Source organism: Bacillus rossius, chromosome 1 (genome assembly GCF_032445375.1).
Source record: "Bacillus rossius redtenbacheri isolate Brsri chromosome 1, Brsri_v3, whole genome shotgun sequence".
NCBI classification, from domain to species: domain Eukaryota; kingdom Metazoa; phylum Arthropoda; class Insecta; order Phasmatodea; family Bacillidae; genus Bacillus; species Bacillus rossius.
Window position 1 is genome coordinate 115093715 of NC_086330.1, and position 14823 is coordinate 115108537.

Genomic DNA, 14823 nt, shown 5'->3' on the forward strand with positions numbered 1-14823 from the left:
CTTTAGCACTGCTGGAAACTGTTTGCTGTTCGAAACATTTAAGCAATAATGATGAATAGCTGTTCACAACTGCTAACCATCTTCTTCTTATCAACATCGTTACCAAGAGAAGGAATTTCTATAATGTTGTTTTGCACTGCAAATGCAAGTGCAAGTTCCAAATGTTTTGAAAGAAGGGATCACTGCTGACATCTGCAAGATTTTGCACAGATCTCAAACTGAACACAGAAACTTTATGTCACAAACTTTTGCAGTGCTGTGGATACATTTCAAATGTGGACAATAAGTGAGGATTTTCATCATATGGTCAGATATTTTCTAACCTGTGTACTGGTTTAAAAATCGGCAACACTGAAACTATGCTGGCTCAACATGTCAATGGCCCTGCTTAATTTGATCAATATTTAGAATGTGTTTTGAGATCAAAATGTACAGGTGTAAAACAATTTGAATCCTAATGATACAGGCCAACCATTTCAAGTATACTAGGGAACATTGTACATATAAAATAGATTATCAACATAATTTTATGCCATGGGCACTATAGTGACTTGAATATAAATACATTATATAATAAGTTGTTTTTTTATGCTATTATAAAGTTAATAATTATATAAATACATATGTAGTTGTATAAGAAATTCAATGTAAAAATAATTTTCAAAAATTATCCTTTTTTGCAGGTAATTTTGGTTACAATTTTTAACACAGCTATACAGTTTTTTGACAAAATTTTATACCGCTCTTACCTATTTATGAAATTTCTCAATTTTATTTTCCACCTTTGGGTGGCCCTACTAATGAATTAGGAGATTTATGTAAGTGGCATTTCCTGCTAGCTTTTCAGCATTAAACACTGGCATTTGTCAGCAACATGAAAATAAAAATTGTGTGTATAAAGAAACTTTGAAATTGCAATGCATCTTTAATTGATGTAAATCCCAAAGAAAGTAAACAATTGTTACCATACTTGTTTTAAGTTTTTTTTTTTTTTTTCAGAGAGTGAATATACTGGACCCTTGTTCTATTATCTAATTGTTTACGAACATACACAATTAGCCATTCCCTTTTAAGAATATCATGCTCTACTATTAACACACACAAAATAAAAAGATTTTGTTTTTGAGTGTAGCTTTTGCCATACCGTTTTGTTGATGGTTTACTGCAATCTATAATGTTTTTGAATTGTGGGTTTATGAATTGCAGTCACCAACTCAACGACATTCAACAGCGACACCACCTTCTTTTTTTTTTTCTTCAAATATAGGAGAATTTCTAACATGCTGTTTTGCTGGTAGCAATGTCTGTCAAAGAGAAAACTTTCGTAAAATGTGCAGTAGAGAATGTGACGTGGCAGTTGTCAATACTCAAGATACACAGTGACAAAGTGTGTACGTATATCATAAACAGTAACAATGTTCACAATATTTGGCCCACACATCCATAGGCCATTTATTTAACTGAATATATTTACATTTCGGCACACCATCACAAGCACTGTACAAATTAAAACAAAAATACAGACCTAGAAACATAAAATTAGTTCATTTTGCTTGATAATGGTTACTTTCAGTGGATGTTTACAAAACCAATCACAACATATTATAAACAATTTATCTAACAGGTACAGTATCATGTACACAATAATAAAAGTTTGGTTCTTAAATAAATTCATCTCTCTTAGCCTACTCTTCCTCAAATATTTATGTACAAGTATTTAATTTAAAGTAACTTTAGAAATTAATTTGATTAGGAAACTTCAAATGTATTGTACCTTTGTCTTGTCACTTCTATCTGGTCCCAATCCTTATATGGTCATGGTAAACATGCAAACACAAATAGACAAATTTAGTAGTAGCAGCTAAACAAAAATGAGCTGGGGTACACAAACACATAGATCTCTATACCTTCAAGTACCTACATTTAACTTTTAAGGTTGGTTGTCAGCCACTTGATCTACATTGTACATACTATCACAACTGTTTCCACCTTATTCTCTCGAATCTGCAACTGGAGCTAATCTTTTTTCCGTTATTTTTCGAGGCAACGGCTGACTTCACAAATTATTTTAACTCTGCATTTCACTTTATCTTGTTGCTTTAAGCCTTAACTAATCTCTTCTGGCCTTTGCTAGCTTAGTGCAGTTATTGCTTCGACTTTCCCACCACAACCACTAGTGCAGTGAATTTTCATTGAAATAGCATTTATAGGATAACTTATGATAGGTTGATAGGGCTTATGTTACAAGATTCAATGGACTTTAATAACATAGTAATAATAATTCAACAAATAATCAACATTATCAACATTAGTCTCTTCCTCAGAACAACAATTAAGCACTTTATTAAAAATGTTTCATCACTGTGTAACCTGAAGCAGAAGTAGAGGATAAATATGTATGACTTATTAAGGTTCAGCAATTATGGAATTATCTAGCATATGTGACCACACTTTAGGATGGTGGAGATTAGAACAAATTTTACAGAAAAATCCAGAACATGTTAAGGAGACAAACTTAAAATGTCAGAAGTGTTTTACCACAGTGAACTTGTAAAGAAGAAACTTGTAAAGAAGGTTTGACAAAATTAGGGCCAAAAACTGTTCACATTATAAAAAAAAAAAGTTGAAGTCATAAATTTAAGAACTATAGAAGATGCAAAAACATATGGAGAACTTTTCTGGTGTTAGACAACACAATTTACACAATGCAAGTGGCATAGCTACTCTAAAATTAAAATGTATACATATTCTCTGCTCATTTGTTTCTATTTCAGTCTGGCATTACTTAAGCAAAGCCTGTAAACCTAAATAGCTTATTAAGTTATTACTTTGCAGGCCACTCATCTAACACATGTGTGATAGACACGAAAGGCACAATAATATGAACAATAACTACATGATAAAACAAAACCCCATGCGTTAAAAAAATATTCCGGCTCAAAATTGGCAGCTGAAAGCTTCAGCTGTGTTGAGATTTAGTACACAAGATTACTAGTGATATTTACATTTTGTATCTCTGTGGTAGGTGAAAATATCCTGATACTTTTAAAAATTATATTTAGTTTATTTTTCAAAATTAAGTGGTACAGACAGTATTCCTCAGCATTAAAACATATGCAACATAGTGATTCATCGTGAATGAATCCTTTAAAGGAACACAGTAAGGTAGAAAAAAAGAAAACAAGGCAAAAATATGTATTTTCTACAATTTTGTTACAGAAATAAATTGAAATTTCTGTAGAAATGATTAGGGTAAATAGTAAACTTCAGAATTTGGAATTCAAACTGAAATCGGCTTTTAAGCATGTTCCTACCACACCACTTGTAAGTTGTATTTCAGCTATTGATATTCATAGAACAGTAATCTGTGTACTAATTGATAGTGAACAGCAGTGGGCCTTGGTGTTTTATACCTTTCAAGAATTATTATACATTTGGTAATCAATGTTTGGTTGACAATCTCACAGTTCCACCACCTTTGAGACAAGAAACAAGTTTTGCCATCTTTTAATCAGGCCTCAACACTTATCTATATAAAAAAAAATTAAAAGTACCTATTTTAAATATAGCCGCAACAGTTATAGCCATTACCACGAATCAATTGTGATCAACCTGCCTTTTTACAAACAATTATGTATTTGTCAACTTCCTTCTTAAAATCTTAAGTAAATAAAAACAATATAGCTTCATAAAAAAAATAACACTGTTAAAGAGCACCGACAGAAGTAAAATGGCATTTGAGCTAAATATGCAACCATATACACCCGTCTCCTTCCCTCTTGCCCTGCCATAGATCTTTTTAAAAACAAATAAAATTTGGAAAAAAAAATATCTAAGATAACAAATTATTTAAAAATATCTAGCACATGAATTTGGTACACAATCTATTAAGTATACTATATCCGCTGTACTATTATCTCACACATTCACATATCTTTCAAACAACCTCGTTCAGTGTGTGTCACAATTGAAAACTTTTTTTTAAAACATCTGTTCTTTGAATTTACTTGCTAATAATTATCAACATAAATATTTATAAAACAAAGACTTCTTAGAATTCTTACTAATTAATAACACACACTTTATTTTGCAATCAAAATAAAAACTGATCAACTTAAAACCGTATCATAGCACCAAAAAAAAAAAAAGTAAATTTGCTGCTATGGTATAGTATTGTACATTTAAGCACACAAATATGCATTGTTCTAACAAATGGAAAGTACAATTGCATAACTGGACTGCGATATAACAACAAACAAAACACGCAACAATATACAGCAACACTAACGATCGAAGACTCAAGCGCCTTATGAAAAAGTTGGTCTGGCAGATGCAACAGATTCTGTAGCTTTCAACAGTTCCTTCACGTGTAACGAGATGACACACACGTTACAGCAAATGAGCACTTCACAGAGTTTTAGTTCTTACACATGCAAATGAGCAGTTGTTTTTGGAATGTATATTGTACATAATGTACAGCATCATTTAATGTACATGAATACGAGTTGGTATTAAATGCCACAACTATTGGAAATGATTTGATTTTAATAAATATTTACATTAAATTAAAAACTGGTGTCTAAATCATCAGGGTTATTGCTTCCCTGCAATTTGTAACAGAAAAATTTAAGAAATAATTTTTGGGATAAAAAGTCAGAACACTTTGATGAAATAGGTGTTTAAAAATTTTAAAGTGTTATTTTTGTTCAAAATCTGCTGCATCTTAACGAGTGTGGTCGGTTTATCACTTTGACAATGATCGTTAGTTGCAAAAGTAAGCTAACAGTACAATTTGCTATAAAGCTTATTGTTTCTCATACATGGAATGTCACTAACACAAAAATTAATTTAAATGACAGTGGTAAAGGTAAATTACCCTAGGTTTTGTTTTCTTTTCTACTTCTTGTAAACCATCATACCTGAATGTAATGGCAATAGTTTTGAGAACGTATTTTGAAGGACCACTTTTTATGCAGTCTATTTGCTGTAATTGTCATTTTAACAGTAACTGGTCTAAATGCAACAAATAAAAGAGTTGGGAATTTTTTTTTTATAATTTTAATAAATTATAAATCATACCACTGTAAGTGAACCCAAAACATTTTTTAGCAGTCCACTTTTGTATGGAGAATAATTGGGAGATTTGCGGCAAGAAATAGTAAAGTCCAGAACTGTAAGTTCTGAGTAACAATGCCTGATTCTTGCTCCAAACACATAGTGTTTATTGGCAAACAACCATGCACATTCAAATAAGTTGGCAAAGATCTGGTTTACATAACACACATACACTTACTCATTTTTGACCAAAAGTGGACAAAACGGTTTTTTGCAGGAAATCCTTTAATTACATATTGATGAACATCATGGTTGTTTTTGTCTCCCAGCTCTCTGATAGGCTAAGAAAATAATTTGAAAAGTGCACAAGTGTTATCTCAATACAACTGCATTGCTTTAGAGCTCTCCACCCGAATTCATTAGCATTCTTAATATTTACAATGCACCAGAAACTTGAAATGGTCAGAAAACAGCATTTAATGCTTTTAATGCCTCGATGCTACAAATTAAGTTCAATATGAAAGCTAACCAATGCCATAACACTACAGCTCACGCATACTGAGATACACCAACACGAGCCCGGATGATAATGTTACTGAGGTAAGCACACATCCAGATCTATAAATATAGCACCCCTACAGATAATATTCACACTTCAAAATGTATGGAAACGTAAAATACATATTATGAACAATCTACGTGGAGAGCAACTAGGACTTCTGAGTTGTGACTACACACATTTTTTCAGTATAAAAGCCTTTGGGCAGCACAGTTTATAATATGTATGCATGTATGAATAAAATATTCACAGTTTACACAAACAATAATAGAAATGTTTATTTAAATGGCCTTGTGCATAGTTTTTTTTACATACAGCATTATCCATCAATACTTGGAGAACTCTTTTTCAGCCAATACCAAAAGTGGGATTACCTAAGTAGTGGGTTGCCATACAATATATTGACCACTATGTGGAAAAAATTTACTATAAAATATCCCAATCACACAAATTAAATATATGTTTAAAATAAAATAATTTACATAATTAAAAAAAGGGAAATCCTGCAATACTGGAATTAAAACACTAACTTTGTTCCTTAACTAGCTCTGTAAAATACAGCATATGATTTTTCTTTCAAGAAAAATATTTGTGAAAATAATAAAAGGCCAATAAAAAATAAAAATATCTAAAACTGGAAAAGTAAAAAAAAATGCAATGTTTAATCTCTCCTTGTTTCTGCACTCTAGAGAAGTTCAGAAACAGGTACTTTGTCAGTAATCCGACCAGATGGACGACTGATATGGCTGAGAAGGTTATGGCAATAAATTTGTAAGAACAATCAAATGTGTCATTTCACCAAATTATTACAGATAAAAACTTCAAATAGTTTCAGCAATTATGTTTGTGACATGCGTTAGCTGTTCAGAAGCAGAGCCACTATTGTAGATGCTGGCCTTCTTTTAGTGGTATAGTACAGCACACTGTGCATGCTGACAAAGGTAATCATTAATTAAGTACTTATCTGAAGTAGTATTATCTTTCTGTTTCAACAAAAGTAGATAAAATTAATGAGCTGAAACAACATTACACAATCATTACACCTTGGTTGCAATATGTTGCTCCTGGTAACCTACAATGAGTTAAGACTAAAGGCATGTTTAGTACAACTCTGATCATTATATTAACCTCAGGAGAAGCAGGTTTCTTGATGTGTTATGTGCTATTTATTGAACATCACAGCCTTAGAAAAATCTTAACAGAGTTTCCTCAAAGAATGAGAATAATATTGCTACACATAAGAACTAATGTTAAAATTATGAAAACAATTGTTAGGAACATTTATACTTTTAAAGTTAAAATTTCAGGTTTTTTTGTTTTGTTTTGCAATATGATGCAAAATTAGATATTTTACATTGACTTGAAATATTTTAAAACTAATTAATTCTTGATTAAAAATAAATGACTCCCTAGTAAATAATACAAAATATCTATCTATAAGAACTAAAAGTTCACAACAGGTTAGGAATTCATATTTATTATGAATTCAAATAATAAATACTGTCCAGCGGCTAAAAAATAATTTCATAATTTTGAGATCAACTTTTTTTTTAAAAAAAAATAATAATCTACATAGATTTTGTTTTGATGTGAAATATATGTTTCCGTTCATTTCAAAACACACATTTTGAAAAATAATTTTATGATTGGTCACTTTATTAATATAATTTAATTTTGTCTAAAAACTTGATGAGACATCTGCAAAGTCAGAGTAATGCACCCCTAAAGTAACTGTTTAAAACAACCCTAAAAAGAAACGGTTGATCATATTTTAACGTATAACATGACTAACTTGATTAGTAAAAAAAATTATTTCAAGTAACAGGAAGAATCAAATTAAAATGGAAAAAATAATAAAGCCATCATAACATAAACTAAAAATAAATAAATATATAAATAAATGTTTAAAATTATTTGGAGAGGGAGATAAAATGTTTTTTAACATACCAAATTTGCTTCAACAGTTACAAATATGAAACGTGTGATAAAATTATGAACACACGTCACAACTCATTACAAACTTGGCCCACTGCAAAATTAAGATACTTTTTAGCCTGACCTTTTCACAAAACCTTCCAAGTTCTTTGTAGCAAGTTCTTTTATTTAGAAAGCAAATAATTCCTGTGCAATGGTGTCTCTGCTTGTGTTTCAGTATTCTGACAAATTAAAATTAACTCATGTTCTTGGATTATTAACATGTAAAATTCATTAATGTGTTTTTGATTATTATGTAATGTACGGTAAAGCCCAATGATATGCATGTGTGACACAATATTATAATGACTTCTATTAAGTGTGATGGATGAAGCAGTTAAAATTTAAAAATCATAAATTACAAGAAATAATGATTTTTACCTGTTTTGCTACTAATAGTTGTTTTATTCTCCAAGTATTTGAATCAATCTGCCATAACTACTTTCAATACTAAATGATAACTACAATTTGTAACATCATAAAGTACCAACTACTTGATGAACAAATACATCAATAGAATTCTTACTATGATGATGATGATGATGATGTGAAATATATATTACATTTTTTAATAATAATTTAGGAGAATTCTGAGTCAAATCTTATTCTAAAAAACATTGAGTAATTTTGTTAATAGTGGTCCTTCATTCTAATGATTTTGCCTTTATGCTCCTTGCTTTGAATAACAGTACCATCCTTTTTATTATTTATGTTTTTTGCTCAACATGGTGGTCCGTATTCCAGATGCTGAAGACGTATCAGGTTATGGCAATCTATTCCAGATACTGGGAAGTGCCATCAATCTGACAAACATTTTAAGGCACTAAATTTTCATAGATGATACCGCCAAGAAACTGTTATTTACTTACGGCTTTGGCGTTCATTAAGTGGAAGCTTGTACACTGCACAATCCCATGACCATTTCCTATAAAATAATTCATATTATTTCACTATGATTACCGAAAGTCAATCACAAACCATGAAACACTGCAATATCATGGCTCATTTCTTCAATGGTCGGATTAAGCAACATCGCCATCTGAATTCACTAAACACAAGTGTTTCTTAGGTTTTGATGTTGATCACTATGCACACACTATTGCACACCGAAAAATTTCATCGAAAACAGATCGACACATACGTTAAGTAGCAAAGTTTATTTTGTCCCAACCTAGTGCAGAGTTCAAATCACCGGTGAGTTTGAATTCGGATTCTTCAATGTTGAAAAGGTCGAAGGGATCTTGACTGTTCGAAAGCAAAGGGTCATAGGGATCCAGATCAACATGGGTCTGGTTGAAGTTGTAGTCGTTGATGTTACAAGGGGCAGTGATCTCGTGATGCGCTTGCATCATCCCCGAGCTGCTGTCCACGCCCGTGTTAGCAGTCACGTCAGACGGCATGAGGCACTCGAGCCAGTCAGAATCGTCCATGTCCATCGGCATCTCTCCGATGTCCATCAGCTCCTGATGGTTGATCAGCTGGTCATGGATGGGTGCCTCCTCCTGCCTCGTCGAGGGATCCCCGCCACCCACCTCCATGTCGGTCACCGTGTTCAGGAGGTCCGAATGCTCCAGCTTCACCGAGTCGGGTCCCGCGATGTCCCCACAGTCAAGCTGGCCGAAGTCCATGGGGTCAAGCGTCTCCAGGTCCAAGCCGAGCTCCTTCAGGTCGAAGCCCGAGGCTGCGTGAAGGTCGGCGGAGGCCAAGTGGCCGTCCTCCATCACGGAGTTGACGGCTTCCGCGTCGCCCCCATTAAGGATGAAGTCCAAGGTGTCCGTCCCTGCGAAGTTAACACCGAAGGTGGCGGCAGGTGGGTCCGCCGCTCTCGCCGGGATGCTGGTGGGCAGCGTGATGGCGAACGTTGAGTGGGGGAGGGGCGGAGGGGGCGGGGGAGGAGGGGCGGGCGGGGAGGAGTCGGCGGCGGGGGAGAACACCAGGCCCTGGGGCAGCGAGCGGCCCGGAGTGGTCGGCGTGGCCGGGTCCTGGGCCGCGCTCGGAGGCAACTCTCCGTTCTTGATCAGGATCTCCAGCACGTCGTCCACGATCTGGCTCTTGACGTTCTTCTGTTTGCTGCCGTTGTTGCTCTTGGACGAGCTGGTGCTGGGGGTCTCCTGTCGGCAAGCAAGAAGCGCACGACACATATGACAGTGAGACATGCCACGGTAAACTCACAAAGCTCCTCTAACTAATTGGCAGAGACTTCTGCAGCTGATATATATAACAATGATCTGTATAGCACCCTTACCAGCAAAATAATACACTTGCACGGAATTTTGACACCTCGTAACACAACTTGAGATTCCAGTTAGCATCTATCAAGAATCATCACGAAAATAATAATAAAATTTTTGTATCAAAGCTTCAAAAGGACATAATTCAAAAGTATTCACATACTATAACTAAGCAGATCTGACCAGTAGCTGAAACCACTAATAAAAATGATTCACATTTGAATCCCATAAAAAAAAGGCAAGTAAAAATTAATGTATAACGGAGGGGTAACCAAAAAAATCCAACCGTATATAAATAAAGTACTGGCCATTGGTAAACTACAATCCTGATTGATTTTTAATGTACAATATAAATCAAAAAGAAAGAAATAAAAATTTTTACAAACATTTTCATATTTTCCTGAGTACAACCTTACTAATGTAAAATTAATGTATCTGAGTACCATATGTTATTTTTTGAGTGCATGTATGGTTTATAAAAACTCAACTATAATATTGTTTGTCGTACCTATTAGTATGTAAACACATTTTTAATGAGACAAAATTGTCCAGCAATACCTGTTTGATCTTGAGCACTTTAGCAGCTTCCTCATACTGAGGGGGAGGTTTGCCGATCAGGAACTGTGCTTCGGCTGTCTGCTGACTATCGGGTAAGGGCTGTTGCATCACAAACGAACCGATGAAGTTTGGCAGTGAAGCGGTCCTGCAACCGTAATAACAAAACACTTGAATGGAACACAAAGTTTATGCTGGCCAAATAATTTTCATTTTACTGGATTACCTTTGGAACATGACTGAGCGCATTAACTCACTTCACATATTATATGGAAAAGTTTACCTTTCCAAGCCTCCTTTTCTTTCCAAACACATTAATATAGGTTATTATAAATACACATGCACACATTAAGTCAACAGTAAAAATGGTAAAGAAACAATATCTTTGTGTGAATATACTTTATTTTTGAAGAACCATAAAAATGCATTATATACATAATCCTGATTTTACATAAATAAGGTATAAAAAAGAGAGTTCACTATAAAATGTAACCTTGTTAATAAAAACCCTGTTAAAAGCAAAATGTTTTTACAGTTCACAGAAATAAGATACATACGAATTATAACACTAATCAGTTTGTTTGATACAAAATAAGATAATTATGAAACACAAACTGTTTATGTCCCAAGAGTATACAATAACATATATATATAATGTAAAACTATTAAAGGACAGTTAGTACAAAATATCCAAAAATGAAAAGAACAAAGTGAAGTTTCAACTAAAATAATACTGATGCCATCTCACTTGCTCAGCATACAATGGGGAAAACAACCTTACAAATTAAAAATTCAAAATCAAGGTATGTCTCTTTGTACGTAATTTTTAAAACTGTTTGTTTGACAGTTGAGTTTAAACTAACTTTGTATTAGTTTGGTTAATACAAACCTCGTTATTAAAAAGTGCCAACATTATGGTCCCTTCAAGTTTGTGTTAATGATACTTGTCTGTACCACCATAGCATGGAACTTATATTATTATGTTATCAAAACACCAGTACGTAAAAACATGTTTTTCTAACTGCCATGAAAGTTTGTGAAATTTCAGCCTCTTAACAAATTCTTTCATTTAAAAAAAATTGTAAGTAAAAGATTTGAGACATCAATGAATCTACTGTGGTTACAGTTATGACATCTGAAACTTGTGACTAGAGCAACACCAACACAAATCACCTCAAAAGCACATTCGGGAAGGTTACCTGTGACGGGATATGATGCCATTCATGTTTGCTGCATTCCCCTTCTGCTGGTGTAGTTTCAACTGGTTAAGAACTATGGCAGCTTGCTTCCGCCCCAGCACGATGCTCTGAGCTGGCAATACACCACTGCTGGACTTCTTCGAGGACAGCTTGTTGCTTGCATTGCTTACAGCCTGCTGCTGCTGCTGCTGCTGCTGCTGCTGCTGCTGCTGCTGCTGCAGCAGCAACTGGTTCTGGTTTTGATTTTGAAGGAATGCAGCCAAGTTGGCCTTGACACTGACAACCTGCAAGTTGCAATAAATAAATATGAGGAATGTTGCATACATTTTTTATTAGTACATTTCACTTTAACATAAGGACAGAAAATTAAACCTTAACTCTTACTGATTCTTACAGTTTACATATAATTATAAAATTAATTGGAAACCTACAAGTTATATGCATTTTGATTTTATACTTCTAATGTTTTTCCAGATCACATTTACAATTGCAATTATGGCCAACGTAACTTTTAGTTTTACTCTATAATCAATTGTTTTTCAAATTGGGGTTTCAAAAAATGTACATTAATTAAGTAATGAGGAGGAGGCCTGATAAAATTATACCCTGGGCCCTGCCAGGTACATATTTAACTCCCAAGCACGGTTAAATGATACAACGGTATATTCACTCACGGGCGTACGCAGGGTGAAGGACTTGCGGAGGGTTGATATATTCTCCCCTCCTTCATAACCTTAAAAAATTCTATCAGCCTACCTACAAAAGAAAGAATTTGAAAGCAAATAGTAGGCAAAGTGGTTCTATCACTCTCCCTCCTGAAATGAAATTCTTTGTACCCTCCTGCAGTTACTAAACTCTGCCAGTCATATTTTGGCATGGTAGACTTGCTAACGGTGTGTCTGGTACAGCTTATCAACAAGTCAGAGGTGGCAAGATGTCTGGTTCAGTCAATAAGCTACATATTTTATTTTTTAATAAAATAAAGTACTAAGTAAATATTTAAGTGAGAGGGCAGGCATAAAATGTCTGACATGTTTAACAAATAAGAAAATATGAAAGTAATATGTAAAAGAAACCCGAGAGACAGACAAAACTATGCCAAATATTTTAGTCATATCCCAAAATGCTGTTACCAGTTCTATTTGTTATTTTTTGTGCCAAAGATTCAGCACTTAAAGGTGTCGTCTGCCTGGATATACATACGGTGTGCACAGTTTCAGGAAAAACCAATACAATTTTAAAACTACTCAAGATATCCGTGTGGGATCTGTTTACGAAAAGCATTTAAGAAAATGCTGAGGGCCAAAAAGTACTTTTGATTTCAGATTAGGTTTTAAAACCGTATTTTTAGAAGAGTTAAAATGGCTAAAAGGCATGTTTTCAGAGTAATTTTTAGGCATAAAGCAACCAGTACAGATTCTCGAAAGCATTTAAGGAACTTGCATTATACTTTTATCTTCATTTCTATGTCATATAATTTTACAGTCACCGCTCAAATTTAACAATTGTCTTATGGACGACGAGAAGATTGCGTGCCAGTTCAGAGCCTTGCGCTTAGAGGCGACACCGCGCTAGAAGCACCAGTGAGCATCTCGCTTATCATCCCGCCTCACTAACACACATACACCCCGACTATACGGGCCCCTTAAAGATTGAACCTAAACAGTAATTGAAAGTGGCATAGAAGATGAAGAACAGGCTGAGGTTAAAAAAAGAGGGCATAATGCATAATGCAGTACAAAAGCAGCAATTAACCAAAGCTTCCACTGAAAAATATTCATATACAAATATTCTTGTCAAAATTTGAGTTGTGGAAGGTAAACTGGTGACAAGTGGTACCCAGGTAAATTAATGGGTATAAAGAAGTATGAAACTATTCACCTGCTGTTGCTGTGCCCTCTGTTGTTGTTGTTGTTGTTGTTGTTGTTGTTGTTGCTGCTGTTGCTGCTGTTGTTGCTGCTGTTGTTGCTGCTGCTGCTGCTGCTGGAATATGGCTTGTTGCTGCTGTTCCTGCAAGTTCTGCAGCTGTTGCAACTGCACCTGCAGCTGTTGCTGCTGAATCTTGTTCTGTAGCTGCTGCAGCACTAGCTTCTGACTCTGCTTGGCCGTCATCACACCTGGCTCCATCACCACGCCGTTTGGCACTGATGGAACCCCAACGTGGTTTACCTTCGTTTTCTGCTGGGATGCTACCTTCGTGCCGCACTTTATCTGTTGGAGCTGCAGTTGCGACCGCAGCAACTCTCGTTGCAACTCCTCTATCTTCCGCTGTTGATCTCTGGGAAGCAGAATTTATTTAAATAAATTAAATTTTCTACAATGATCTAATGATAAATAATTAAAAGTTTACTCAATGGTGTCATAAACGTTTTTCTGGTATCTCGACTGTAAAACCAACATAATAATAATATAATGTATATTAATGTAATTATAATGTATTAGAGACAATTCTCAATAATTAACTTCACATTGATAATGCAGTCCTATAAGTTTAAATATTTATTAATCTATGTTTAGAGACATTCTTTGAAAGAATGTCTCACCATGCATAGCTGTGTTGTATGCACTGAAATTCCAACACGCACATTAACAAAAATTTCAATGCCCAAATGACAGTTAACAACTGCAAACCAAAGACTAAACAAATCTGGCTTATGGTGGTATCAGGCTTTGTCATCTTGTTGGTTTTTCTAACATCAAGCTCTCAGCTTACAGCACAAATTACGTATTAAATATTTTTTAAGGTTCGCCACAGCAATTAGTTTTGGGCACTTTCATGGACCACTGTAGTCATCCATTATTTTTTCCTGCTGGTCGGTAGCTCTCACGAGTATAGAAGCTAGTGAGAGCTGGGGCGGAGTGTACCTGATGAGGTCGTCCTGCGGGGAGGGTGACGGGGACAGCAGCAGAGCCGTGTCGTCGCCGGTGTCCATGTCCACGTCGAGCGAGCCTTCGGGCGACGCCTGCTGCTGGGAGGGCGGGGAGGGCGACAGGTCAGGGAGGCCGCTGGCATCGTCGTCTCCCAGCGAGCCCTCCACCAGCAGGGACATCTGCTGGCTGGGCGGCGACACTGGCACCTCCATCGCCATGCCTTCCACGCAAACACACCACCGCGGTCCGGTCACTGAACCCCGCAGTCATCGACACCAGGTTTCCTTACAGACGTCTAGGTGTCAGGAGATGAGAACGAGATACTGATGGAAAGAAATACGAGGGGAGAAACCCCAAGAAAAGCCACCACAATGGGTCT

At 35.3% G+C, this 14823-nt stretch overlaps 1 protein-coding gene across 5 annotated transcripts in view; it reads right to left on the bottom strand.

Moving 5' to 3' along the window:
- Positions 1–1418: 1418 nt before the first annotated feature.
- LOC134542652 (myocardin-related transcription factor B) overlaps positions 1419–14823 on the bottom strand; it is a 315861-nt gene continuing 302456 nt past the window's right edge. For all 5 annotated transcript variants that reach the window (XM_063387095.1, XM_063387076.1, XM_063387104.1 and 2 more), the window contains 5 exons: positions 14439–14664; positions 13455–13851; positions 11574–11857; positions 10378–10522; positions 1419–9699 (listed from right to left, as the gene is read on the bottom strand). In XM_063387095.1, the coding sequence (XP_063243165.1) occupies positions 8731–9699; positions 10378–10522; positions 11574–11857; positions 13455–13851; positions 14439–14664 (2021 nt within the window). In that variant the 3' untranslated portion in view covers positions 1419–8730. The remainder of the gene's footprint in view (positions 9700–10377; positions 10523–11573; positions 11858–13454; positions 13852–14438; positions 14665–14823) is intronic.